Source organism: Eschrichtius robustus, chromosome 13 (assembly GCF_028021215.1).
Source record: "Eschrichtius robustus isolate mEscRob2 chromosome 13, mEscRob2.pri, whole genome shotgun sequence".
Taxonomy (NCBI): domain Eukaryota; kingdom Metazoa; phylum Chordata; class Mammalia; order Artiodactyla; family Eschrichtiidae; genus Eschrichtius; species Eschrichtius robustus.
Window position 1 is genome coordinate 97,660,521 of NC_090836.1, and position 24,411 is coordinate 97,684,931.

Here is a 24,411-nt window from a genome sequence, read left to right on the forward strand (position 1 = left end):
GGTCCCCTGGTCTTCCAGCTGGGAATGTCACCACTTAGATTTATTTGTGTCACAAAATTATTTCTTTAAAGAGCAAAGTAGGGCAGCCTCGAAGAGCGGAAAGAACACACATTTTGGAGTAAGACAGACCTGGGCTCCACAGCGAGCTTTTTGGCTGCCTGGCTCAGTGTCTTAGAGAAATGCCCGAACCTTTCTTTGCTCTGGTTTTCATCATCAGGATAATCATGCTGACCAAACAGGGTTGTTGGGATTAGACATAATACAACATTTGTAAACTACTCAATCCAGTGTCTGACACACAAGAGATGCTTAATAAAGGCAGATGTAGAGGCTGGTGCCCTCTCAGTGTGAGTGTTTTTCCCACACCAAGCCAGCCCTGGGGGAATGATGCCTAAGATCCCAGATGCCACACGCATTATTGCTCTTAAATCTTAAGCCTCCTCAAGACCCCCATCTGGGCCCCTCCCTTTCCTAGAGGTTCCAGGGGTTCACAGTCTCCCCAGTATTGATGGGGCTCCCTATGCCATGGAAAGTCTTCCTTTACCTGAGTGGGGACCCTAGGGCCCTGGAAAACTGCCTTCTTTTAGCAATTTGGAAGGCCTGGAAGATGCTCCTGAATAGACTGGAGCAGAGGGGCAGCAGGGCAATTGCTCAGGCAGGACCCCGAAGCCACGGGTTACCCTTCTATCTCACCCCCACATCAGCAACTTCTGTGGCTCTACCTCCAAATACCTCCTGGATCTGACCACTCCCCTCCACACTGCCACTCCCCTCCACACTGCCACCCTGGTCTGAACCCCTGTCCTCTCTCCCCTGTGGCTTTGCAGCAGCCTCTTGACCAGTCTCCCTGCTTTAGCCCTTGCATCCTCCCGTTAGTCTCAAAGCCAGACTGATCCTGTGAAAAATGGAAGTCAGGGACCCTTTTCACAAAGATGGTGCCGAAAGTGAAGAAGGAAGCCCCTGCCCTCCCAAAGCTGAAGCCAAAGCAAAGACTTTGAAGGCCAAGAAGGCAGTGCTGAAATGAATCCACAGACACACACACAAAAGACACAGCGGCTCCAACCGCAGCCTAAATATCCTCGGACGTGCGCCCCCAGGAGAAACAAGCTTGACCACTACACCAACACCACGTTCCCCAGACCACTGAGTCTGCCATGAAGAAGAGAGCAACGCACTTGTGTTCATTGTGGAGGTCAAGGCCATCAACACGTATCAAACAGGCTGGGAAGACACTTTTATGACATCACATAGCCAAGGCCAACACCCTGATGGGGTCTGATGGAAAGAAGAAGGCATATGTTTAACTGGCCCTGACTATGATGCTTGGGGTGGCGCCAACAAAATTGGGATCATCTAAACTGCATCCAGCTGGCTAATTCTAAATATAAATTTTTTCACCATAAACAAACAAACAAATGGAAGTCAGGTCCCATCACTCCTTTGCTCCAGATTCTCTGGTGGCTCCTGTCCCAGCAAGATTTCCCCTCCCCTGCCCCAGATAAGGACCCCCTGTCCTGCCTCTCCCCCACCCGCCTCCCCCCCGCCCCCCCCAGCCCTTGCTCACGCTCTCACGCTATTCCCCATGCACTGGCCTCCTCCCTGTTGCTCCTAGGACAGCCTGAGGGCCCACCTGAGGGCCAACACATGGAATGCCCTTCCTGAAGGTCCTACTCAGGTCCCCTTATCAGACAGGCCTTCCAGCAACACTCCAAGAAAAAAAGCAACTCCTTTCTCTCCATCCTCTCACCCAGTATTTCTCCTCCCAGCCCTTATCACCTCCTCTCACATCAGCCCCCACTAGAAGATGAGGACTTGATTTCTCTGTTCCCTGCAATGCCTGTGGCAGTGCTTTGCACACTAGACACCCCAAACAAGGATTTGTGCAAGAATAAATGGATGGGTGGGCAACTGCTCTGTGTCAGTGCCCACCCCTTCCTGATAGATGTCTTTTAAATCCTCACAAAAGCGGAGAGGGGCTGAGGGGGTTAGGAAAGTTGTCAGAGGGCAGGCAGCTGTCCTTAAGTGGTGGAGCTGCATCTGGAGCCGCCTGGGCCTGATTCCAAAGCCTGCCTCTTTCCCTCTCCCTCTACGGATTCCATAATGACATGGTTCCTGCCCTCAAATCTGATGAGAGACAGAAACTAATGCAGAAATTAAAAAACAGTGCCTGGCAAATAACAGGCGCCAATAAACACGTTTCGTTGTTGAAGGAGCGAAGAAGCCCTAACGGTGGTGTGCAGACATTTCTGTGGGGCCCAAAGGAGACACCTAAGTGTGTTGGATGAGGGGCGAGGAAGGGGCTGTAAAAGACTTCTAGAGGGGGACATTTGAAGGGGACCTTGAAAGGTAGGTCCTTGCCAGGGGTGCGGGAACAGCACGGAGGGATGAAAAGAAAGCCGTCTGACAAAACGGAAGACCTTTAAAAGCCACGATAGGGAATACCCTTAGTGTTAAACCTCCCCCAGGCACGCCCATGGCTCCAGCCCGAGATCAGCAGACAGTGCTGGGGCCTGACAGGCTACAGAGCTGGCAGCAGGTTGGGGGACTACGCCGCACAACGGCTGCAACCGACCTTCCCCGGCTCTACCCAACCCGGACCACCGCTCCTCGGCCCTCCGACTGGGCGGGGCCCGAATGGGTGGGCGGGGCCCGAATGGCCTCGGCCGGCCCGTCCTTCGGTGACGTCACTTACGGAGGAGGGACTCCGGCCTGTGGGGCGGAGCCGCGCAAGGGGCGGAGCCTGACGCGGCTCCTGGCCCCACCCCTAGAGAGGCGTAGGCCTGGAAGACCGGAAGTCCTCCAGTCCCCGCCTGCCTCCAGGCTCTCTTCGGTCCCACTCCTCAGCTCCGTGCGCAAGGTCGTGTCCCGGAAGTGAAGGGGCCATGTTGGTGGGTGACCCCAGGAGAGATACCGGGCGAGAGGCGAATCCCGAGGAGTGGAAGCGCGCGCGGTCCGCAGGTGAGTGAGGGCTGGAGTGAGGGCCGGGGTCGGGGGCTCGCCACGCCTTCTCTCAGGGCCACTGTCTGGGCCCCCCCATCCGGCCCGGGTCCGGGCTACCGGCCTGGTCGTCGGGGGTCTCGCCCCAGCCCGCCCTGGGCTTTCCCCTGGAGGCCGCTCCGGGGCCCCGCCTCAGCCTCCGGAGCCTTCCCGGGGCCCCTGAGCCGGCCTGCCCCAGCCTCGGGGTCTCTCCACCCCGCCTCGGTGCGACGCCCCGCAGGGTCGGGGGGACCTGCCGGGGCCCAGCGGTCCACTCGCCGATCGACCTTGTAGTAACAGCCCTCGCGTGACAATCGCCTCCTACTTCATAAAGCACTTTTCCTGTTGATTTCTGGATTCATCTCTCCCACTCCGGGAGGCCCTTGGGGCCGAGGGGCGCTCTTCTACAGCTGAGGAAAAAGGGACGCGGACAGTGGCTTCCTCAAGCTCGCGCAGCAAGTTATGAAGGCCGGAGGCTGATGGCTAGCCGACTTTGGGCCCAAAGTCCAGACCTTTTTACCAGTCAAATACCTCTTCCACTCAGTCTCAGTTCTTTATTTCATAAAGAGGGATGATGCTTTTTTCCACACAGGGACGTTGTGAGGGTTCCCTCTTTCGTTCAGTTTCTTTTTTGAGCCCTTGGTATGTGCCAGGCGCTGTGCTGGGAAAGTTTGTAAAGCACCTGGAAGTGCTGTACACATGGTAAGATCCCAGCAAATAGTAGTTATCATTACACAGGCAGTCAGAGTTGGGGGTCAGGAGTGCCCCCCCCCCCCCGCCCCTTTATAGCTGGGTGCTTGTGGGCAAGTTACTTCCCTCTGGGAGCGTCCGTTTCCTCCACTTAAAATGGGGATACTGACGACACTGGGATTGTTGATGGAATGAGAAGAGTTGTCACGTGGGATCTGCTTAGCCCATGCGTGCTACATAGTAAACACTCCATAAGCGTTAACGCTTCTTGTTTTGAACCTTGGCTACTTCATAAAGTCCTCAGTTTAAATGTGATAATGGATGACAAAGCACTTTACAGATGGTAACCCTCTGTGATTGTGTAAGACTTTATTTTTACGGGAGGAAGCTGGTGACAGTTTATGTGTATCTAATTCTAATACTTATCGAGCACTTACAAACGAGGGTAGGTAGCATTAATAATATTGATGCCTGTCCCTGATAGACTGCTTAGTATATGCCGAGTGCTATTCTAACCACGTTTACATACATTAACTCATTTAATCCTCATACAAACCATATGGTAAATACAATTTTAATCCTCATTTTACAGATGAGGAACTAAGGTAGGCCCAGAGAGGTTAAGAAACTTGCCCAAGGTAATGAGCTCATAAGCGGTGGTGCCAGGATTCAAGTATGACTGAGACCCCTCGTCTCCAACGACTCTAGACCACCCCTTGTGGTGAACTTCTGTTACAGGTGCTTTACCAGTGATATCTCAGGCAATTCTCAGAATAACCCCATGTGGTAAGTACTGTTAGTGTATATAGTATTGATGCATAGCAATATGTAAAGGTAGATAGCATTATCTGTATTTTAAAAGTGAGGACGCTGATGCTCAGAGAGGTTATGTACTTTGCCCAAAGCTATATGGCAAACAAGTGGCAGAGCCAAGATTCAAGCACACACAGCGCAGCTTCCAAGCCCTGGCCTTTCAGCGTAACCGGCAGTTTCCCAGGAGCAGGAGTCGGTAGGCTGGGATATAGTCCCAGCCCCGCCACTAAGTCATATTGTGATCTTGGGGGGGTCTCTGAGACCTAGATTAAGAACTGCTGAATTAGATAGTCTCCACAGGCCCTTCCAGCATTAATTCTGATTCTAGGCTTCTCTTTCTTCCCTTCTGCATATAGCTTGACGCCCAGCCCCTGTCAGTCCCCCATGGCCCCATGGAGCCGAGAGGCGGTGCTGAGTCTCTACCGGGCTCTGCTGCGCCAAGGCCGAGAGCTTCGCTACACTGATCGAGACTTCTACCTTGCCTCCATCCGCCGTGAGTTCCGGAAAAATCAGAAGCTAGAGGATCCTGCGGCCCGGGAGAGGCAGCTGGAAAAGGGCCTGGCATTCCTCCACAGCAAACTGGGAGGGATTATTTAGGATCCTCTCCTTTCCCCTCCCATCCTAATTCCAAGGGAAAGAGGACAAAAGTGCCTTCCATAGACACGCCTGCCTCTCTCCCACCTCCACCTCACAGATGCGGTAAGAAGCCTCAGGTAGGTAGGCCCTTGTTCTTATAGGTTTCATTTTTTCTGTTGCAGGGGACCAGGAGAGGGAGAACCTTTCCTTTTAGTGACCAGAGTCCTTTAGTCATAAATCAATGGAGGAAATACAACATATTAACAGAAGTATGTTCCCTTGTTAAGAAAAAAAAGGCCCTGAGTTTCAGGCCCCACCGGGAGACCATTTTGTTTCATAAAACATTTTACCTATGAAAATGCTAGAAAAGACATTGGTTAAAACTATTAGAGCTCAGTTCCTGGCTGCCTCATTCTTTGGTAGATTCACTTCTATTGAGGGCAAGATCATGTTTCCCCAAACATAACTAGACTTTGTTGCAACAGTCTCTAAAGCAAACATAGTGTACAGACCTTGGAGGACGGTGCCTTCCTGGCACTGCTACTAACAACTGTGGGATTTAGGGTAAATCACTAAATCTGTCTAGGCCTCCATTCCCTCATTTGTGAAATAACAGTACCTAACCTCTTCAGCTTATTGCAAGAATTAAATGAGACAACTCGGGAATTCCCAGGCGGTCCAGTGGTTAGGACTCTGCGCTTTCACTGCTGAGGGCCCAGGTTCAATCCCTGGTCCGGGTACTAAGATCCTGAGGGCCGCACGGTGTGGCCAAAAAAAAAAAAGAGATAACGCACACAGAGTACTTGGAATGGTTCTTGGCCAGTGGTATGTTAGTTCTATTTACTTCCCATGCCAGTGTGATAGTCCCACTGTAACCAAATGATTGTATTTAATTCAGCAACTTCCCAGAGGGCCTTCTCTGGCCCTGGCATTCTGGTAGGCTCTGAGGTGGAGATGAACGATGTGGCCCATCAAGGGACGGGTCTCATGTGGAGATCGGCGGGAGGTAATTCCAGGGCGAACAGCTCTGCACTAGAGGTCGGGTAAAGAGCTTGGAGACAGGGATGATGCCAAAACCGTGCCTTGGGGGCGGGGGGGCGGTGGAGGGATCACAGGTGGCTACAGAAAAGAGGACATTTGAGGTCTGCCTCAGGTGAGAAACAGAAGCTTGCCGGGCAGACGGGCAATGAGCAAGTGCGGAGGTGAAAACACAGACTGCCACATTTTATAGTCTGGAAACCTGAGACCAGAGTGGCTCGAATGGTGCACCTGTAAGGCAGGTGACCAGAGTTGAGGCTGGACCAGGTCTGGAAGGACATCGAATCCCCTGTTGAGGAGGTCGTGATATCGGACAGAGGGGGACCGTCAGAGCTTTGTCAGCCGGGGAGTGGCGTGGGTGAGGGATCGTGGCCGTGGCAGCATGGAGAATACACTGGCAGGGGGTACCAGAGGCCGCGGCTCTGACCAGGTGAGCTGGAGGGACTGCGGCGGTGGGGTGGCTCGTGAGCACACCGTGTGCGGCAGCGGACTTCTCCAGGCGGAAGCCGGCGCAGCAGGAGGAGAGAGGAGCGAGCGATGGCCGTGAGGTGTGAGGCGTGCCAGCTGGGTGGACGGCGCTGTTTTTAACGGAGGGAAAGCAGGAGGAGGAGCCTGACGTAGTGGCTTTGGGTCCTCCTCGGCCACACAGGTTGATGGGCAGACTGGCTTTGGGGAGTAAAGGGCCAGGTGAGAGATGATGCCCACAAGGGCCTGCCTGCCCAGGGAGAGAGGAAGTGAACACCGAAGGCTTTGTGTTCCTCGTCTCTTGACGTCTCTTGACGGAGTTGGGTTACAGGTGCTGCTACCACCTCCTCACCGCCCACCCCCCCACCCAGAAAAAAAAAGCCATAGAATCAGTAGCTCATTCGTGCAACAGATATTTGCTACGTGTCAAATACTGCTGGCCCTGAGGACACAGCAGGGAATGAGTCACAATGCCCCCGGGAAGCGTATGGCCGAGTCCGAGTGGTTAGTGGAGAGGAGACGTGTACGAGGAGGGGCTGCAGGCTACTTGGACCCCTGTAAACTACTCCCCAGCCCCGTGAGCTCTAGGTTCAACTCTTGGCTGCACAACTTTCTGACATGGTGACCTTGGGCCATTACTTAACCTCTGCCTCAGTTTCTTCATCTGTAAGTTGGAGATAACAATGTGACTGATCTCATGGGATTGTTGTGAGGATCAAGGGAACTAATAGGTGTAAAATGCCCAGCACATGGTACACACTCAGTATATGTTAGCTCTTCTCAAGTTTACTCAAGCCAGATGTTTAAGTCATATGGCCTTTTCAAGGAGAATAAGTTGGAATTTTCACAGTTCTGTGCTGTCATCCTAGGAAGATACAGGGCCTCCATTACTCATCATTCCCACTGTAATGCAGTGATGAGTATTTCTATTCCCATTTTTGTATCTAAGGAGACACGTTAAACAACTTGTCTGAAATGTGCCTAGAGTTCACATTCCCCATCCTTAGCCCTGCCCACCAGGTCAGTGTTCCGCCTCCTCTTTTTTTTTTTTTTTTTTTTTTCAATATTTTAACTGTTTGTAAGTGTACAGTTCAGTGGTGTTAAGAATATTCATATTGTAGGGACTTCCCTGGTGGCGCAGTGGTTAAGAGTCCGCCTACCAATGCAGGGAACACGGGTTCGAGCCCTAGTCCGGGAAGATCCCACATGCCGCGGAGCAACTAAGCCCGTGTGCCACAACTACTGAGCCTGCGCTCTAGAGCCCGCGAGCCACAACTATTGAGACCACGTGCCACAACTACTGAAGCCCGCGTGCCTAGAGCCCGTGCTCTGCAACAAGAGAAGCCACAGCAATGAGAAGCCCGCGCACCGCAATGAAGGGTAGCCCCCACTCGCCACAACTAGAGAAAGCTCGTGCGCAGCAACGAAGATCCAATGCAGCCAAAAATAAATAAACAAGTTAAAAAAAAAAAGAATATTCATATTGTTGCGCAAGAGATCTCCAGAACTTTTTTATCTTGTAAAACTGGAACTAAACCCATTAAACAACAGGGCTCCTCCAGGCCCCTCTCCTTGCCAGGCAGAGCTCCCGCCTCCCGCAGGCTCCCAGCTAGTGCGGCAGAGCCTGAGTGGACGGTAGACTGTGGTTAAGTAGTTTCAACTGGAACAGATTGAGTTCAGTTTTAGAATAGAAACTTTGATCTCCCTATGGGAGCTGTGGATGTTCTTTCCTCTTCCAGGTCACCAGGTCTTTGACATCACCTGGTCCTTGGATGGGGCGGGGAGTATATTGCACTAGAGTAGAAAAGCCTTTTCCCAAGCCTGCTCAACTTCATAGTTTTGGTCTCAAGCCCAGGATAGCATCACCTTGGGTTTCATAGGCCATTCCTGGCTCCATCTCAGAAGGTAAAATGTAACTCACAGGACAATCTGGATTGCTGACTGCCTTCTGGAAGTTGACCTTTTGTCCTGTGGATGGAGATCTTAAAAGACTTAATGATGGCCCACATTTGTAGAGTCCTTTTACGGTGTATAAAGTGTTCACATACGGTATTTTAGTAGATATGTTTTCCTCACTGCAACCCTATGATTTAGGCCATGCAGACATCATTATCCCCATTACATAGCTGAGGGGTTAAGAAACTCATTTGAGGTCACCCAGCTAATTAGGGCTCAAAGGCAAGTACTCAATCTCAAGATTTCCGACTAAAACCCAGGCTCTTCTATTATGCCACCTCAGTGCCTTGTTTTCACCAGTCATCAGAGGGGCCGAGGGGCCAAGGAACCAGAGAGGCTCCTTCCGGCTTCTGCGCGGAGTGAGAATGTGCCCTTCTTGCTCTGCTGCATCACATGCAAGGATCATTTAGAGCAGCGGTCCCCAACCTTTTTGGCGCCAGGGACCGGTTTCGTGGAAGACAATTTTTCCCCGGGCCCGGGCGGCGGGGATGATGGCTCAGGCGGTGATGGGAGCGACGGGGAGCGATGGGGAGCGGCAGGTGAAGCTTTCCTCGTTCGCCCACCACCCGCCTCCTGCTGTGCGGCCTGGTTCCTCACAGGCTGTGGACCACTACCGGCCCGGGGGTTGGGGACCCCTGACTCAGAGGGTGGTCCTCCCTATTGTAAATACATCCCTAAAGTTTCTTTTGTTTTAAAAGCAATAAAACAGTGGTCATGGTTTTGTATCGGGAACTGTGTAATGATCAGCTTTGTCCTGATTGGATTACTCTGCCTCAGATGAGTTTCTGTCCCATCTCTGTCTCAGTGGCCACTGGAGGGAGGATGACTAGAGCTCTTGCCTGACCCCACCTGTAAATACAGAGTTTAACTCTGCTCCTCAGCCTTGTTTGCTCTGTGCATTTGAAGTGGGAGTATATTTCATTTGGCCAAGCAGTCTCTCATTAGGTCCCTAAACCTGAGGCTCCTATCGACGGTAAAAGGTGGAGAAAAGAAAAGTGCCATGGCTGTGAACTCTAGTTAGGGAAGAAAATAATTTTGGGATTGACAGCGACTCTTAGTTAACTCAGTTGCTGGAATAAGTAGAGGCAGACATATTTCTCTCTTGTTGACGGGAGGCCAGGGGCGTGGCGTGCAGCACTAGCAACACCCAGTTGTAAGGGTTTAGAGAGGATGTTACTTCTCACTGGGAGATGCACCAGTGATCTCGTCCCGCTTTGTCCTCCCGTTCTAGGTGTATTGGTGAATGGCAGACAGCTGTTTTTCCCTACATAGTTCCTGGCGTACAGGACACGGGAGGTAGGAGGAGTAGCAGTGTTCAGATTTGAGCCACTTTGCCATCCTTCATCTGGGTCAGGCCCAGGGTTCTAACTCCATGGGAGATGGGCTTACTGGGAGACTAGGGGAGCTTCAGTCAGGATGACCCTGTTGTTGCTGGGGAGCAAAGGCGTGCTCGCCTCGCTCCAGCGCTGTGCGGAGGCCAGCCTCTTCTGCCTTGTGCCCATGAGCTCCGCGTAGGCGACCACATTTTTAGTTCATTTTCCAAGCACACTTGAGCAGGTGGGTATTTGGTTTTCCAGTTAACAGCTGAGTCTGCAGTGACCGTTTTGTTTATTCTCAGTCTCTGTCGCAGTGTCAGGCTCACCTGAGCTTCTTGTGGTGCCCCTGCACACTTTCCCCAAGAAACAAAGCATTTGTCAAGTGGGACTGTCCACAGAGAGTTCTTTTCTTCTTTGGATCTTTCTCACATATGGACTTGTAGTTATGTCTCCGTGTGCCAGGGTATTTAGTCCGTGTTGTTGTTGTTATTATTTTTCGCAGAAAATACGTAGAATAGGAACAGTTTGACTTGGGTAAGGGGAAACATGATACAGTAGAAAAACCATCATGCTAGGAGTTGAGAGGCGGCCTGAGTTTTGCATATGGCTTTGTCATTGCTTTTCTCTGGGACCTCTGGCAAGTCACCTCCCTATGTGTGAAGTGATGTGATGGGATTAGGTGGGTCTCTAATTAATTTACACCTTCTCAGATCTAACCTTCCATAAGCAGTGGTCAGAGGATCAAAATACGATCTGCGTTGTAATGTTGGGAAGGGGTCCGGAGGGTTGTATTGCGTGGGGGCGGGGTACTTCACTCACACGAGAAAGGGCTGACAGCTTATAATCGCTCTCTGTAATCTCAATAGACTGGCGGGGAGGTTTTCCCGTGACTAGCATCATCATTTCCTCCGCCTTGCATCCAGATACATCAAGGGACACGACACCTCCCTCCTGACCCTAGAACATGGAGCGATAGAGGCAGGAGGATTTGGGTTCCTGGAACTCACAGAGTACCCTGAAATTGTTGGGGACCGGCCTGACGGGGGAGGGAGGAGGAGGGCTGGTTCTCAGGGTCCGAGGTGGTGATGGCTGTATTCTGCCTTCATCCTCAGGTGAGCAATGGCAGGCGCTGGTGAGCGCAAAAGCAAGAAGGATGATAATGGCATCGGGACGGCCATTGATTTTGTGCTCTCCAATGCCCGGCTGGTGCTGGGGGTGGGCGGAGCAGCCATGCTGGGCATTGCTACGCTGGCGGTTAAGCGGGTAAGTACACTCAGCCAGGGGTTGGAGAGGTGGTGAGGCTGCCGAGTGGAGCTGACTTAGAATAAGACTTCGATACCGCTAATGGAAATGTAACTTGGTAATTTGGCATTATTAGACGAGACCTTAAGAGGATTCAGTAAATCTACTTCTAGGACTCCGCCCTAAAGAAACTGTTGGAGATACAAATAAAAAGTTTATCCCAGCGAGTGAAAAATTGCAAATAATCAAAATATCCTTCCTTGACTACCTTATTTAAAATAGCAGGACTCCCACCACACATTTTTCCTATTTCTCCTTCCTACTTTACTTTTCTTAACACCTATATCTGCGTGGTTTAGCTTGTTGATTGTGTATTGCCTGTATCCCTCTGCTAAACTGCAGACTCCATGAGGGCAGGGATTGGGTCTCTTTGGATTACTGCTTTATTCTGTGCACCTAGAACAACTCCTGGCACAGAGTAGCCATTCAGTGAAATTGTACCATAATGTTCAACACTGATTCATTTTTAGTGATATGGGGGAGTGATAAAAATGATACGTAAAAAAAAACAGTTTTCAAAAGTGTATATAGAGGAGGATCCTAATTACACAAATGTATATTTTCAGAAAGAAATACACCAAAATATTAACCATTATCTCTGGGTTATGACATTATGGATAAATCTGTTTCTTATTTATATCATTTAGTATTTCCTGAGGTCTTCTGTGCGGAGCAAAGTATTCCATAATCTAGAATAAAACAAAGTTATTGAAAAATAGTAGCTGAACTCATTAAGGCAAAGCTGCTGGGAAGGAGGGAAACAGGAAAGAAGGTCATGTGCTGGGTCCTCTCTGCTGTTTCAGATGTACGATAGGGCAATCAGTGCCCCTACTAGCCCCACCCGCCTGAGCCATTCAGGGAAAAGGAGCTGGGAAGAACCAAACTGGATGGGCTCCCCCCGATTGCTCAACAAGGACATGAAGACAGGCCTGAGTAGGTCCCTACAGGCCCTTCCCACAGGCTCCTTGGCCTTTGACACAGGTGAGGAAGGCTGGTACCCCTTCTGGGACTGACCTCGGGGCTCTCAGTGCTACTCATGCATTCAACACATTTCTTAAGGACATACGTGCCAGGCACCATGCTAGCCTTTTGTGCCAAGCCCGTCTCCTTTGGGGCTGAGGCAGCCATGGATGAGCAAGCACGGGAAGAGCTCACGTGCCTCTCTCTCTTGCCTTGGCAGATACATTCTGCCTGCCCCGGCCCAAGCCATTGGCCAGGAAGGGCCAGGTAGACTTGAAGAAGTCACGACTCCGCATGTCCCTGCAGGAGAAACTTCTTACTTACTACCGGAAGCGGGCGGCCATCCCTGCTGGCGAGCAGGCTCGGGCCAAGCAAGCTGCCGTGGACATATGTGCCGAGCTCCGGAGCTTCCTGCGGGCCAAGTTGCCTGACATGCCACTTCGGGACATGTACCTGAGTGGCAGCCTCTATGATGACCTGCAGGTAAGCAGGGGGTTCTTACGAAGGGCAGGGTTGTACTGACCAGGATGCCTCTCAGTAGGTCTGTTGGTACAGGAGGTCAGTCCCCCAGGCTTGCCAGAAAGGTCAGTCCTACTGCGTCTGAATTCCACATACTGCGGTAGCATTTGGAGATCCCTGCCTTTAACGTTTTTTGTTTTTTAGTCATACTCACAACTTCTAGGAAGCTGTCAGAGGCCTCCTCCTTCCTATATTCTTGTCCCTATCTTTCCTTTCTGGCTTTCCTTCGGGTCGTCAAGGCCTGGGGGATGTCATGTGTACTCCTGTGTCCAGAGGCAACGTGGTGTGTGGAATGAGCACGGGCGCCGGTGTCCGACAGACCTGGGTTGAAATCCACACTCTGAATTGATACAGTCACGTGGAAGAATTCTTAGTTTCCCTTTTTTTTTTTTTTTTTTTTTTTTTTTTACAGGGAGCTTCTTAAGCAGCTTTGGTGCTTGCCCCAAATTTTTTTTTTTTTTTTTTTTAAACAATGGAATATCCCTTTTTTTTTTTTTTTTTTAATTATTTATTTACTTACTTTTGGCTGTGTTGGGTCTTCGTTTCTGTGTGAGGGCTTTCTCCAGTTGCGGGAAGCGGGGGCCACTCTTCATCGCGGTGCGTGGCCCTCTCACTATCGCGGCCTCTCCTGTTGCGGAGCACAGGCTCCAGACGCGCAGGCTCAGTAACTGTGGCTCACGGGCCCAGTTGCTCCGTGGCATGTGGGATCTTCCCAGACCAGGGCTCGAACCCATGTCCCCTGCATTGGCAGGCAGATTCTCAACCACTGCGCCACCACGGAAGCCCTAGTTTCCCTTTTTGTTGGGGGGGATATAAGATGGTGGGACCTGTGTTTGGGGAAACTTGGCTCTTGAGCAGATTAAATCCCTCAAAACCTTTTTAATTCTTCTCCACCAGGTGGTGACAGCCGACCACATCCAACTCATCGTGCCCCTCGTGCTGGAGCAGAACCTGTGGTCGTGTATCCCCGGAGAGGACACCATCATGAACATCCCCGGCTTCTTCCTGGTTCGCCGGGAGAACCCAGAGTACTTTCCTCGTGGTAGCAGTTACTGGGACCGCTGTGTAGTAGGGGGCTACCTCTCTCCAAAGACAGTGGCAGACACGTTCGAAAAGGTAGTGGCTGGCTCCATCAACTGGCCGGCCATCGGGTCCCTCTTGGACTATGTGATTCGACCGGCCCCACCCCCAGAGGCTCTGACTCTGGAAGTGCAGTATGAGCGCGACAGGCATCTCGTCATTGACTTCCTGCCATCAGTGACCCTTGGTGACACTGTCTTGGTGGCCAAACCACACCGGCTAGCCCAGTATGACAACCTGTGGCGGCTGAGCCTGCGTCCCGCCGAGACGGCGCGCTTGCGGGCTCTGGACCAGGCCGACTCGGGCTGCCGCTCTCTGTGCCTCAAGATCCTCAAGGCCGTGTGCAAGTCCACTCCGGCCCTGGGCCACCTCAGCGCCAGCCAGCTCACCAACACCATCCTCCACTTGGCCCAGGAGGAGGCTGACTGGTCTCCAGATGTGCTGGCGGACCGATTCCTGCAGGCCTTGAGGGGACTCATCAGCTACCTAGAGGCCGGAGTCCTGCCCAGCGCCCTAAACCCCAAGGTGAACTTATTTGCAGAGCTCACCCCTGAGGAAATAGACGAATTGGGATACACTCTCTATTGCTCACTGTCTGAGCCGGAGGTGCTGCTGCAGACATAGGGCAGGTGAAGGCAGGTGTCGGGCGGTCAGGCCCTGGATTCTCTGTTAGAAACACTTGGTTCCATAGTTGGTGCCTCACAGGGTCCCTAGGTGCCTCCCATCTTTGCTGGTCATCGGCCTGGGCACTTCACGCTGATGAGAAAGGCATCTCTCTCTCCTCTTTTCTCACCACCCGTTTCTATTTTTGTTACCAAGCACTGTGCTCCCTACTCCTCCCCTCCCCCTTGCTCCAGGCTCGTTTTTCTTTGAATGAATTGAGAAGGTGGAGCACTGGCCCGAGCTGTGGAGACCACTTGGTGTTTTGCATCTTGGCACGGGTCTGCTGTGTCTGCCCTGCCACCTGCCCCTTTTCAGTGTCTTCTCTTTTTCCACCTGTTCACACCTGTTTTGCTTTTTTTTCTGGAGCACATCTGCCTAATCAAGATGCTGCCTTGTAGTTGACTGTCACTGAAGTTATGATTGCATGTTTCAAACTGAACTCTGCAGAGAGCGCCCAGACAGTATTTAGGGTTTCTAGGGGTAAAGCTGGTGGAAAAGCTGGCCTTTGACCCAGGTTCCTGGAAAAGAAGCCCATTCCCGCCCCCCCCCCCCCAACTCTTGACCAACTCATATCCGTAAGTGCTAAGAAGGTCTCTCATGGGAGCACTGTTGATGCCGCACACGGGAGTGAGGGCTCAAGATAAACTGGATGCAGAGTTATTCGGAGACTGTGTTTCTTAGTGGCCATCAGTGAGAGTGTAGAGTGGAGGAACCTGGAGGTGGTGGAGAGGGTCTGCGTGCTTGATGTCTGTGCCTCACCTGTGGCTGGTCCAGCCCAGCACCATCGCATGCAGGAGTCAGACAAAGACCGGGAGGGAAGGGGCTGTTGTTTGCCCCCTTCCTCACCTTCTTGCCAATTAGGACAAGGCCTTCAAGGACACAGTCTTAGTGCTAGAGGTTCAGCTATACAGGCGGCTGAACGTCAGTGACCATGTTTCTCCCACGTCAGGCCCTGCCTTTCTAGGATGTTGCCTTAGAGCAAGAACGGGCCCAACAGCCAGCCCTCCGCTCCCCAGTGTCTGTCACAGGAACGTGATGGAGGTGTTTGCTGAACTCTCCAGGCACCTCCAGAGGCCAAAGGGCAGGCACATATGCATAGACCTCTTCCCCCTGTCCTGTCTCTCACCCAGCACCTGGGGAAATCGGTGCTACCTAGGAAGAGAGCATATGGCTAAAACACACATGAGAGGGAGGTGGGTACTTGCCACGTTCCTTCTTGTTTCCCGCTGCTAGAATTGCACTATTTATTGCAATGTAAAAAGTATCCTGAGAGTGGGGAGGAATGTTTAATATACAATGTCAGTGCATCTTCTTGTTCTGTGTTTATTTTTTCCTGTTTGTGCCAAGAGGCTGATGATAATTCTGTTTCTGATCTGCCCATCCAGTATTTTGTTCTCCTGCCGTCAAATCCTATTATTATTTTTATTCTTACTACCTCTCCATCAGTGAGATTCTGGTGAAGCTCTCTGCAGCCGTCTCATTCCTTCCCAATGACCGCGCCATGAAATGACTCTTTAAATAGCATTGAAACCTTAGCTTCCCTTTGAATTTAAGGTAGAGCTTCCTGTCCCCTTTTTTGTCCTGGATTAGGAGGTTGAGAACTAGGGTTAACCTTGGCTATGTTTGGAGACTCTTCCTGCCTCTTCTCTCATATACATGCAAAGCTTCCCTAAAATGGTTCAGTTGTTTCATTTGTGTGAACACATTGAGAGAGCATGAAAAATAGAAAACCCAGAACCCTGAGAGAGCTCCTCCATCCTGGCTGTTCATCAGAATCAACTTGGAGTTTATAAAACGCTCCATATGCCTGAGTGCTACCCTGGGGGGTTGGTGTAGAGGATGTACGGAGGGTGTAGAGGATGTGGGGTGGAGCCTGGCACTGACGTTTCCAGTGCGCCCATCTGGTGTCACTGGAAGGAAGGGAGAGGGGAGGGCTGAATGTGTTGGAAAAGCATGGGTTTGTCTTCATTCAGATAAAGAATTTGGTTTTCCCAATGTGAATGTTATAAAACCTATAATTTTCCCAAGCTGGAGTCTGACCAAATTCCATATAAAACATTGGAAGGAGAGCTCAAAAAAGAAAAGATTTTAAAGATCAAATCCCGAATTATCAAAGCCAAGTGTAATGGTGATTTGAGTGTATCTCCTCTTAAAGAGCATCTTTCTCAGGGCAGCTCTGTCTCTTACCTATGTTTCACAAAGCCAAAAAGCAGAACTTTGCCACTTCACAAGCAAGAACCTCTTAGAAGTCCTCAGAACTAGAAGCGGTGGGAATCCTTGGCTCAGGTCCTGGTGGGTTTGCTGACTGAGATGGGGCAAGTCTCATCATAACACCTGGACGACAGTCAAGTGCTTTGAGCTTCTTGGTTGGAGGAGGGGAAGACCCCACCAACACACACACATTTTTTTTTTAATCTTTGGGGAAAGATGTAGGGCCTCTTCCTGCTTCTCTGCCCTTCTACTCAGTAACCCCCACCTCTGCCTGAAGCAACAGCATCTGCTCCTACTTCTCCAGCTGGAAGTTTTTTTGCACCATCTGGGTTAGCAAAGCACATAGTTAGCCTAATGCTTGAAAAAAGACTCATCATCTTGAAAACCCAATCAATTCCAAAGTGTATTTTGCTTTTCCCTGTTGCCCCTTCCTAAAACATGAGTTCAGGACAACAGTAGTTTTCTTTATACGCTTGGTTGTGACTTTTTTTTCAAATAAAAAAATAATTGAAGCTCATGTTTGGAAAAACTGTTGTGAGGCCTACAGTCTTTCCTGCTGGGCTCAGCCCTTGGTGGTCCTGTTCACACTCCGGATTAGCTGATTTTGCTCCCTTCTACTCCACTCAAGTTGAGAGCTCAAATGGTTTTGACAAGGAATCAGCTTCAGGATCAAAAGGTCCTGGAGAGGTGCTGGCGGGGCTGGGATCCCTGCATGTGTCCAGAGGCTCTGCTGTGGCACATCTTTGACAGTATGACCCTGGTTGAGAACTTCTGCTCTCACAGGATTTGTGAGAACCCTGCTCTTCGTGCTGAAGCTCAAGGCCAAAGAGAATGGTAAGAGGACTTAGGACTAGAGCTGTGAGGCTGTAGCCCTTGTAGATACACTTGGCTGATTCTAAGCGGCCAAAACACCAGAGATGTGAGTTCCGGGGTTAACCGCATATAGCGTGGTGTTTACCTTTCCATTCTGATCACGTTATGCTCTCTATGCTTGGCCCCTGAGGCCAAGTCCACAACCTGCCTTCCAGTCACTTGCTTGCCCTTCAATAAGCAGTTGATGTGTTTAGCAGATAGATTTGGAATCAGTCACCAGTCTTTCTGTCCTGTCTTGGCTAGGTCCATATAGAAGCAGCTTAGCCCTGAGACCCAGAAAACTACTGTCCCTTTTTCTCCTTGAGGGAGGAAATAAAGCTGGGGAACATGCTGTCCTTCCACAGCATGGGAAGAAGAAAATAAAAGTCTCCTTTCCAACAGCTTTGACTTGTGTGTGTGGTATGAAACATTTTCCTACAGGAGTGGGACTGGTTCTCCATTTGCAGCTAGGAGAACCTTTGAAGAGCTTGATCTGGGTCACCATAATAGAAAGGATGGGACAAGGTGCCACTGGAGTCATTCTCCCACCCCTCTGCGGTGTCAACCTGGGGCAGCATTACTTTTAATTCTCAACCATCTGCATGGTCATCTGACAGCGAAAGGAGGACATGCCCCGAGGGTCCTTTGTAAGATTTGGGTAGTGGCTCAGGGATTCTTACTGCCTTTGCACCGAAAGACTGGATGCCTTATATATATGTAGATACTCGTGATTCCCCAAGGGGAAAAAAACCCCACCCACATCAAGCATCCAGTATGCCTTGCATATACCAGTTGTTTATAGTTGTTGATTTCATCTCAGTAAATAATAGTCCTCTGAGGAAGCAGGATGATGTAATGAAGATGGGGAGGGGGCCTTGGGAGGTGTGTCAGAAGACCTGAGTTCTAATAATAGCAGTAATAGCAACCATTTATCCAGCACTTATCAGATACCAGGCGCTTAGCTCAGTGCCTTCTTGTATCATCTTACTTCATTCTAAGTGTAAGGATACTCACCATTAGCTTCATTTTACAGCTCAGGAAACTGAGACTCAGCGAGGATAAGTCACTCAACCAAAATGTCTCCGCTAATAAATGGAAGAGCCAAGTTTTGGGGGTTTGCCCCTGAAATCTCTTATAACTCCTACCCCATACTGCCTTCACTGGGCAAGACCCTTCATCCCTTTAGTCCTCAGTTTACCATTGTAAAATTGCTGGGCTAGACTGAATCAAGTCAATGGTCAGTAATGTAGGACAGTCCTTCCCAAATTTTTGACATCAGTCCTCAGAAATAATATTTGTAGGTCTTGCTGAAAGGAATGGAAGCAGAAACTCAAGGTTTCCGCCCCTGCAGTGCCTGACGAGAGGGCTGGAGGGTGGGGGAGGGCTTTCTTGTTGCTCTTAACAGTTCCCCAGTAGAGAGGGCAAGTTGTTGGCCTGACCTGGACTGCGGCCTCCAAACACACAAACTCCGGCAATTGGGCATTAGGAGGACTTGCTGGGAAGCGGTTATGCCTGGGAGTTACAGCGTTGGGAGCTAACTGAAACTACCCTAGAGTGAGAGATAGCAGCTGAATAAAATCTCTTCTTCTTAGAGGAACTGAAACTACATAAACCGAAAGAAGTTCCCCTGTGATAGGCTGCATTCTTCAATAAGATAGCGAAGTTACATTTTAGCTAAACGGATATGTAAAAATACCATAGGTTAGACTATAGGATTACGCATTTCCCCGACTCGCCTTTGATGGTAAGTGCACATAGATCGGGTGATCTCGACTGAGGTCATCAGCCTCCCCTTTCAACTACTGAAGGGCTTGCACGTCCTCAGTATTTTGCAAGTGTTTGCGTGTGAAAATGCACACGAAATGACATTTCCTTTTGCCTAGTTTCATCTTTGGGCCTGAAGCTGGTCGCTAGTTTGGAGCTTCACTGAGGACGGCAGGAAAGGACTGCAAGGGCCGGGGCCTAACGCCACTATTTGGGACGCACTGGGCCAGGGCTGCCTGGGGCAATCCTGACCGGCTGCGGGTGGGTATGGCTGAGGAAGCCACTGCAAAGCGGCGTCACAGAGACGACCGAGTGAACCGCAGAACCAGACGGCTGGAACCGTCAGCCGCTCCGCCCCTCCCCGCGCAAATCAGGGGCCTGAGCCAATAGAAACTCGAGATATATATGACTCACCATGTCTGACCAATCATCTTGATGCGCGCTCTCCTCCAGCATCTCGCGCGAGAACTAGGAGAACTCGTACTTCACAGTAATAAACCTTTCTTGGGATGAAAGCCTTCCCTCTCCGCCCTTCAGGCTAACGCCGGAAATGAGTGTGGCGGATCCCTCCGCGCTCCCCGGCGGCGGACGGGAGTGACCCTTTGATCTTAAAAGCCTTGTAAAGTAGTGCGCCTTTTTCTTGAGGCCGTAAATAAAAAGAATTCATTCTCTCTTCACAGCTACGCCCTAGACTTTAAAAGTCGGAGATTGGAAACGGTAGGGGCGTCGAATAGATGGCAATGCGCGGGTGGGAGGAGCGAGTCACGTGACCGCGGCGGAAGGATGTGGTCCGTGATGCGTCCTCACAGGGAGCAGAGTTTATAAAGGACCCGCGCTCGGCGTCTCGCCGCCATTTTTTCTTCTTCTGCCTAAATGTGGTTTCTCCGTGCGAGTGCGTGCCTTCTTTCCTCCGCTCCCGCAGGGTCCGCGGCCACCATGGCGTATTAGAGGCAGCAGTGCCTGCGGCAGCATTGGCTTTTGCAGCAGCGGCAGCAGCACCAGGCTCTGCAGCGGCACCCCCCAGCGGCTTAAGCCATGGCGTAAGTACTGGGCCTGCGCCGCTCTGGCCGTGCGCCCCCGGGTCGGTGAGGGGTTTCTGCCTGCTTGGGCGCGGCCGGCGGCTGGGCGGCTTCGCGGAGGCGGGAGCGGTTTTACGAGGGCCCGGGACGCGTGGCCCCTGCTTGGGTGTCCCCAAAACGCCGGCGCTTTTGGGTCGGGAGCCCTCGGCAGCCCCGGACTCCCCACGAACCCGCCGGGTTCCACTTGGCGCCCCGCGAAACGTGGCAGTAGCCAAGATGGCGGCGTGGCAGGGCGGCGGCCGCGGCGTGAGTCATGGGGGGGCGTGGGCGGGGCCGGGCGTCCAGAGCCGGATTTGGACATGCGGGTGGGGCGGCTTCCCCTTCTGGCCGGTTGGGGAACGGCCGGGCGTCCATCTTGTGCAGCCTGATGGACGCGGGGGTGACACGATGGCTCTGGGGCCACGTGGTCCCGGTTCTCAACACCGAATGGAGTTCTGTTTTGGCCATCTTGCCTTATGGATGAAAAGATGAAGTTCTTAGGCCAGCTGATCTTTAATGGGACTTGGTTTCTGATTCGTATTCAGGCTTTTCACGGCATTCAGCAGCAGCGTTGCTGTAACCGACAAAGACACCTTCGAATTAAGCACATTCCTCGATTCCACCGAAACCTCGCAATATGGCCGAGATGAGCTTCCTGAGCAGCGAGGCGTTGGTGGGGGACTTCATGTCCCCCTTCGACCAGTCGGGTTTGGGGGCTGAAGAGAGCCTGGGTCTCCTAGATGACTACCTGGAGGTGGCCAAGCACTTCAAACCTCATGGGTTCTCTGGCGACAAGGCTAAGGCGGGCTTCTCCGAATGGCTGGCTGTGGATGGGTTGGTCAGTGCCTCAGATAACGGCAAGGGTGAGTGGGCTTCTTTTATCTGCTGGTGGGATCTGGTGATAGTCTTGTACATTTGACTCATTGGTTGCAACTCTCTTTAATCTTTTGCAGAGGATGCTTTCTCTGGGACAGATTGGATGGTGGAGAAAATGGATCTGAAGGAGTTTGATTTTAATGCTCTGTTGGGTGTAGATGATCTGGAAACCATGCCAGATGAGCTTTTGGCCACGTTGGATGACACGTGTGATCTTTTTGGTCCCCTACTCCAGGAGGCTAATAAGGAGCCCCCCCAGATAGTGAACCCAATAGGCCATCTTCCAGAAAGTTTGCCAACAACTGACCAGGGTGCCCCTTTCACTTTCTTACAGCCTCTTCCCGTCTCCCCAGGGGCCCTGTCCTTCACTCCAGATCATTCTTTTACTTTAGAGCTATGCAGTGAAGTGGTGATCTCTGAAGAAGATAGGAAGCCAGACTCCACTGCTTACGTTACGGTGCACCCTCAGTGCGTAAAGGAAGAGGATGCCCCCTCAGATAATGATAGTGGCATCTGTATGAGCCCTGACTCCTATCTGGGCTCACCCCAGCATAGCCCCCCTACCTCAAGGGGCTCTCCGAATAGAAGCCTGCTATCTCCAGGTGCCCCTGGTGGCTCTGCCCGCCCCAAACCCTACGACCCTCCTGGAGAGAAGATGATAGCAAAAGTAAAGGGTGAGAAACTAGATAAGAAACTGAAGAAAATGGAGCAGAACAAGACAGCAGCCACTAGGTATCGCCAGAAGAAGAGGGCAGAGCAGGAGGCCCTCACTGGTGAATGTAAAGAGCTAGAAAAGAAGAATGAGGCTTTGAAAGAGAAGGCAGATTCCTTGGCCAAGGAGATCCAGTATCTGAAAGATTTAATAGAAGAGGTCCGCAAGGCAAGGGGGAAGAAGAGGATCCCCTAGTTAGGGTAGTCAGGAGGGTGTGTGCTTGTACATAGGAGGCTAGTGCTGAAGCTGTGTGTTTTAATAAATTATTTTGTAGTGAAAGTACTTCTGTAGACTGCTGTGTCTGGTTTCTTGTCTTTGGTAAAGAGCCCAGTCAATCCCCAGAAGCAGCATTTTGCTGTGGGGTTCGTTGTCAGGACTTGAAATTTTCAAGTCCAGAGTCGAATTTTTTTTTTTTTTTTTTCCTGACACTGCAGGGCTGTACGTCAGGATCACTGATGACTTCAGTTGGACCCCTGAGACAGGGAGTTGGGCTAGATCCCCCCTAGTAGGTGGCTGGGTGATTTCCCCAGGACCAAAAACTTTGACTCGATGTTAACCACCCTTGGGTGCGAGTGAGGCTGGGGAATTTTAGCCTGAGGAACAGGGTGGCAGAGAAGAGCCTGGGCTCCACCTGTTCCCTCATGATTGTTGCTTTGTGCCAACATTAAGTACCCAGATAAGGCCCCACAGTCTGAGCTGGGCACGCAAGGGGATTAGGTTTCACTGATCTGCTGCAATTCTGTAGAGACCTTCCCAGAAGGGTCTATTTAGGGAAAGATGTCTTAGTTTTTGCTGGAACAAACGGAAGAGCAGGCCCCAAAGGCTGGCTGGTTCCTAGGCTTCCCTGGCTGCCACCTTGGCAAGCTGGAAGGCCTGCCATCCCTGATGTCGGGGTGGAAGGGCACTGGAGCCACGCTGCCTTATTGCAATCCTGGCTGGTAACTTACTTTATTGCAAGATAAGGCAGACATCTCTCGTTGAGTACAGGAGTCTGAACCCAGCCTGGGCAGGTTTCTTGTGTCCTTTAGGGCCTGTTGAGGGAGGACCAGTTTTCCATTGTGAAAGACAATGTAGACGAGTGGCTGGGATGCGGGTGATGCAAATGCGGCACCAGGCACTGTTCTAAACACTGCACGCAGTCCCTGTGGTGACCCCGTCGCAGGTTTTGCGGCAGAGGGCATTTGGAGAAGTTGTAGAGCCTGTTTGAACCCAGGGTTATGGGCTTTCGCCTGTTCTGCTCCCTGTGGTGGGGCTGGTATTTCCCTGACCTGCTTCCTGGTGCCTAACAGGGTAATGTGGGAGAAGTAATGGTGGTGGCCCAGATGGGAATGCTTCCCCAAGGCACCAAGGGAGTAGGTGTCACATGTGGACCTTGGACCTGGTGATCTTCAAGGTCTTAACTGCCCTGAGCTGGGCTTCGAAGGACAGGGAAAGTTGTGCACTAGAATGGGGAAGAGCACCCTGAGAAGAAGCCTCGGAGGTGGGGACGAATGGGCACATAGTCCCACCCACCTCCAAGAGGGCTCCCAGGCCCCAGCTGTGCTGGAGAAAGTCACCTGATGGGGATCCGCCCAGCTCCTGCAGGAACTTGTTAAGCCTCCCATACACGCACACCCTGGCGGAGGTCCCGCGTGGCAGTCCTGCCCTCCTGGGTCTCTAAGTGAATGTGTCAGCTGCTTCATACCACCAGAGGCAAAGCCGCTCCATCAGGGAAGGCCTCTTCCTCCCGGCCCTCAATGTGGCACCCCAGTGTCCTCTGACTTGGTTCCTGTCCCTTTCCCAGCAGATTGTCAGTCACCAGGTCCGCGGCTCTCGGTCAGCACCCCCATGTGTGGCTCTTGCACCGGCGCGCCCCTCCCCAGGGCCCCCTGCCGCCTTCTCACCACCTGCAACGGAACCGTCCAGGGTGACTTAACAGTAGATTCTGGAGTCCCACCCTGACCCATAGGACCAGTCTCGGGTGAACGCTAACGTCAGTCACGCCTAGGGGTCACGGACACACACCTACTGGTGCTACTCGGCACAAACGTTAAGGCTGGAAAACTCAAGAGCAGAGAAGCGCAGGACCCCTGCTCTCACCCTCCCGCAGAGGCAGGCCCCTCATTCTACACCTGGGGAGGGGGCAGGAACCCCTACGTGATGACGTAACAGCAGGTGCGTGCCTGTTAGAAGGGGGCCCTGGTCAGCAGGTTCTTCAGAGAACTGGTGAGAGCGGGAAGCTGAGGCTGCTGCTTGCTAAGCCGCTTAAAAGAGGAAGGGAATGAGCCTCCAAGGACACGGGAGTGTCTCTCCTCACAGGGGCCACTGGAGCTCCGCAGGCGGCCGGAGAGCTTGGGAAAACACCCCCTTCTCCCTTCTTGGAACAAGCCATCCGAGGACGGTGGCGCAGTTCCGGTTTGGAGTCACGACACCTCTTCTGCCCACCTTGACTTCCTGGATGGCTGGTCTGCTTCCTACTCTCGGAGGCCACCCGCACCGTAGACAGGACAGGCGCCAACTCTGCCTCAGGCAATTCTGTGGTCCCCTCCTGTCCCCACTTAGGATGGAAAGCTGGCTAGTAACCAGGAACAGCCCCGCCGGGGTC

General features: G+C 51.8%; 3 protein-coding genes across 3 annotated transcripts; all 3 read left to right on the forward strand.

Annotated features, from left to right (window-relative positions):
• The first annotated feature begins 2,799 nt into the window (after positions 1-2,799).
• On the forward strand, positions 2,800-5,076 carry MIURF (mitochondrial elongation factor 1 upstream open reading frame). The gene is made up of 2 exons (XM_068560204.1): positions 2,800-2,958; positions 4,836-5,076. The coding sequence occupies exon 2, from the start codon at positions 4,864-4,866 to the stop codon at positions 5,074-5,076; it is 213 nt and encodes a 70-aa protein (XP_068416305.1). The 5' UTR covers positions 2,800-2,958; positions 4,836-4,863.
• A 5,873-nt stretch (positions 5,077-10,949) lies between these two features.
• Positions 10,950-15,815, forward strand: MIEF1 (mitochondrial elongation factor 1). Its single transcript, XM_068560203.1, has 4 exons — positions 10,950-11,093; positions 11,936-12,113; positions 12,313-12,575; positions 13,509-15,815. The coding sequence occupies exons 1-4, from the start codon at positions 10,950-10,952 to the stop codon at positions 14,313-14,315; spliced, it is 1,392 nt and encodes a 463-aa protein (XP_068416304.1). The 3' UTR covers positions 14,316-15,815.
• Positions 15,816-20,020: 4,205 nt separating this feature from the next.
• Positions 20,021-22,109, forward strand: ATF4 (activating transcription factor 4). The gene is made up of 3 exons (XM_068561025.1): positions 20,021-20,221; positions 20,785-21,102; positions 21,193-22,109. The coding sequence occupies exons 2-3, from the start codon at positions 20,877-20,879 to the stop codon at positions 22,020-22,022; spliced, it is 1,056 nt and encodes a 351-aa protein (XP_068417126.1). The 5' UTR covers positions 20,021-20,221; positions 20,785-20,876; the 3' UTR covers positions 22,023-22,109.
• Positions 22,110-24,411: the final 2,302 nt, after the last annotated feature.

Excerpts from the sequence above, each read along its gene's own strand:
- MIURF (XM_068560204.1), top strand. The coding sequence starts at position 4,864 with ATGGCCCCATGGAGCCGAGAGGCGGTGCTGAGTCTCTACCGGGCTCTG.
- MIEF1 (XM_068560203.1), top strand. The coding sequence starts at position 10,950 with ATGGCAGGCGCTGGTGAGCGCAAAAGCAAGAAGGATGATAATGGCATC. Across the intron at positions 12,114-12,312 it reads CTCCTTGGCCTTTGACACAG|ATACATTCTGCCTGCCCCGG; the intron begins GTGAGGAAGGCT and ends TTGCCTTGGCAG. Across the intron at positions 12,576-13,508 it reads GCCTCTATGATGACCTGCAG|GTGGTGACAGCCGACCACAT; the intron begins GTAAGCAGGGGG and ends CTTCTCCACCAG.
- ATF4 (XM_068561025.1), top strand. The coding sequence starts at position 20,877 with ATGGCCGAGATGAGCTTCCTGAGCAGCGAGGCGTTGGTGGGGGACTTC. Across the intron at positions 21,103-21,192 it reads TGCCTCAGATAACGGCAAGG|AGGATGCTTTCTCTGGGACA; the intron begins GTGAGTGGGCTT and ends AATCTTTTGCAG.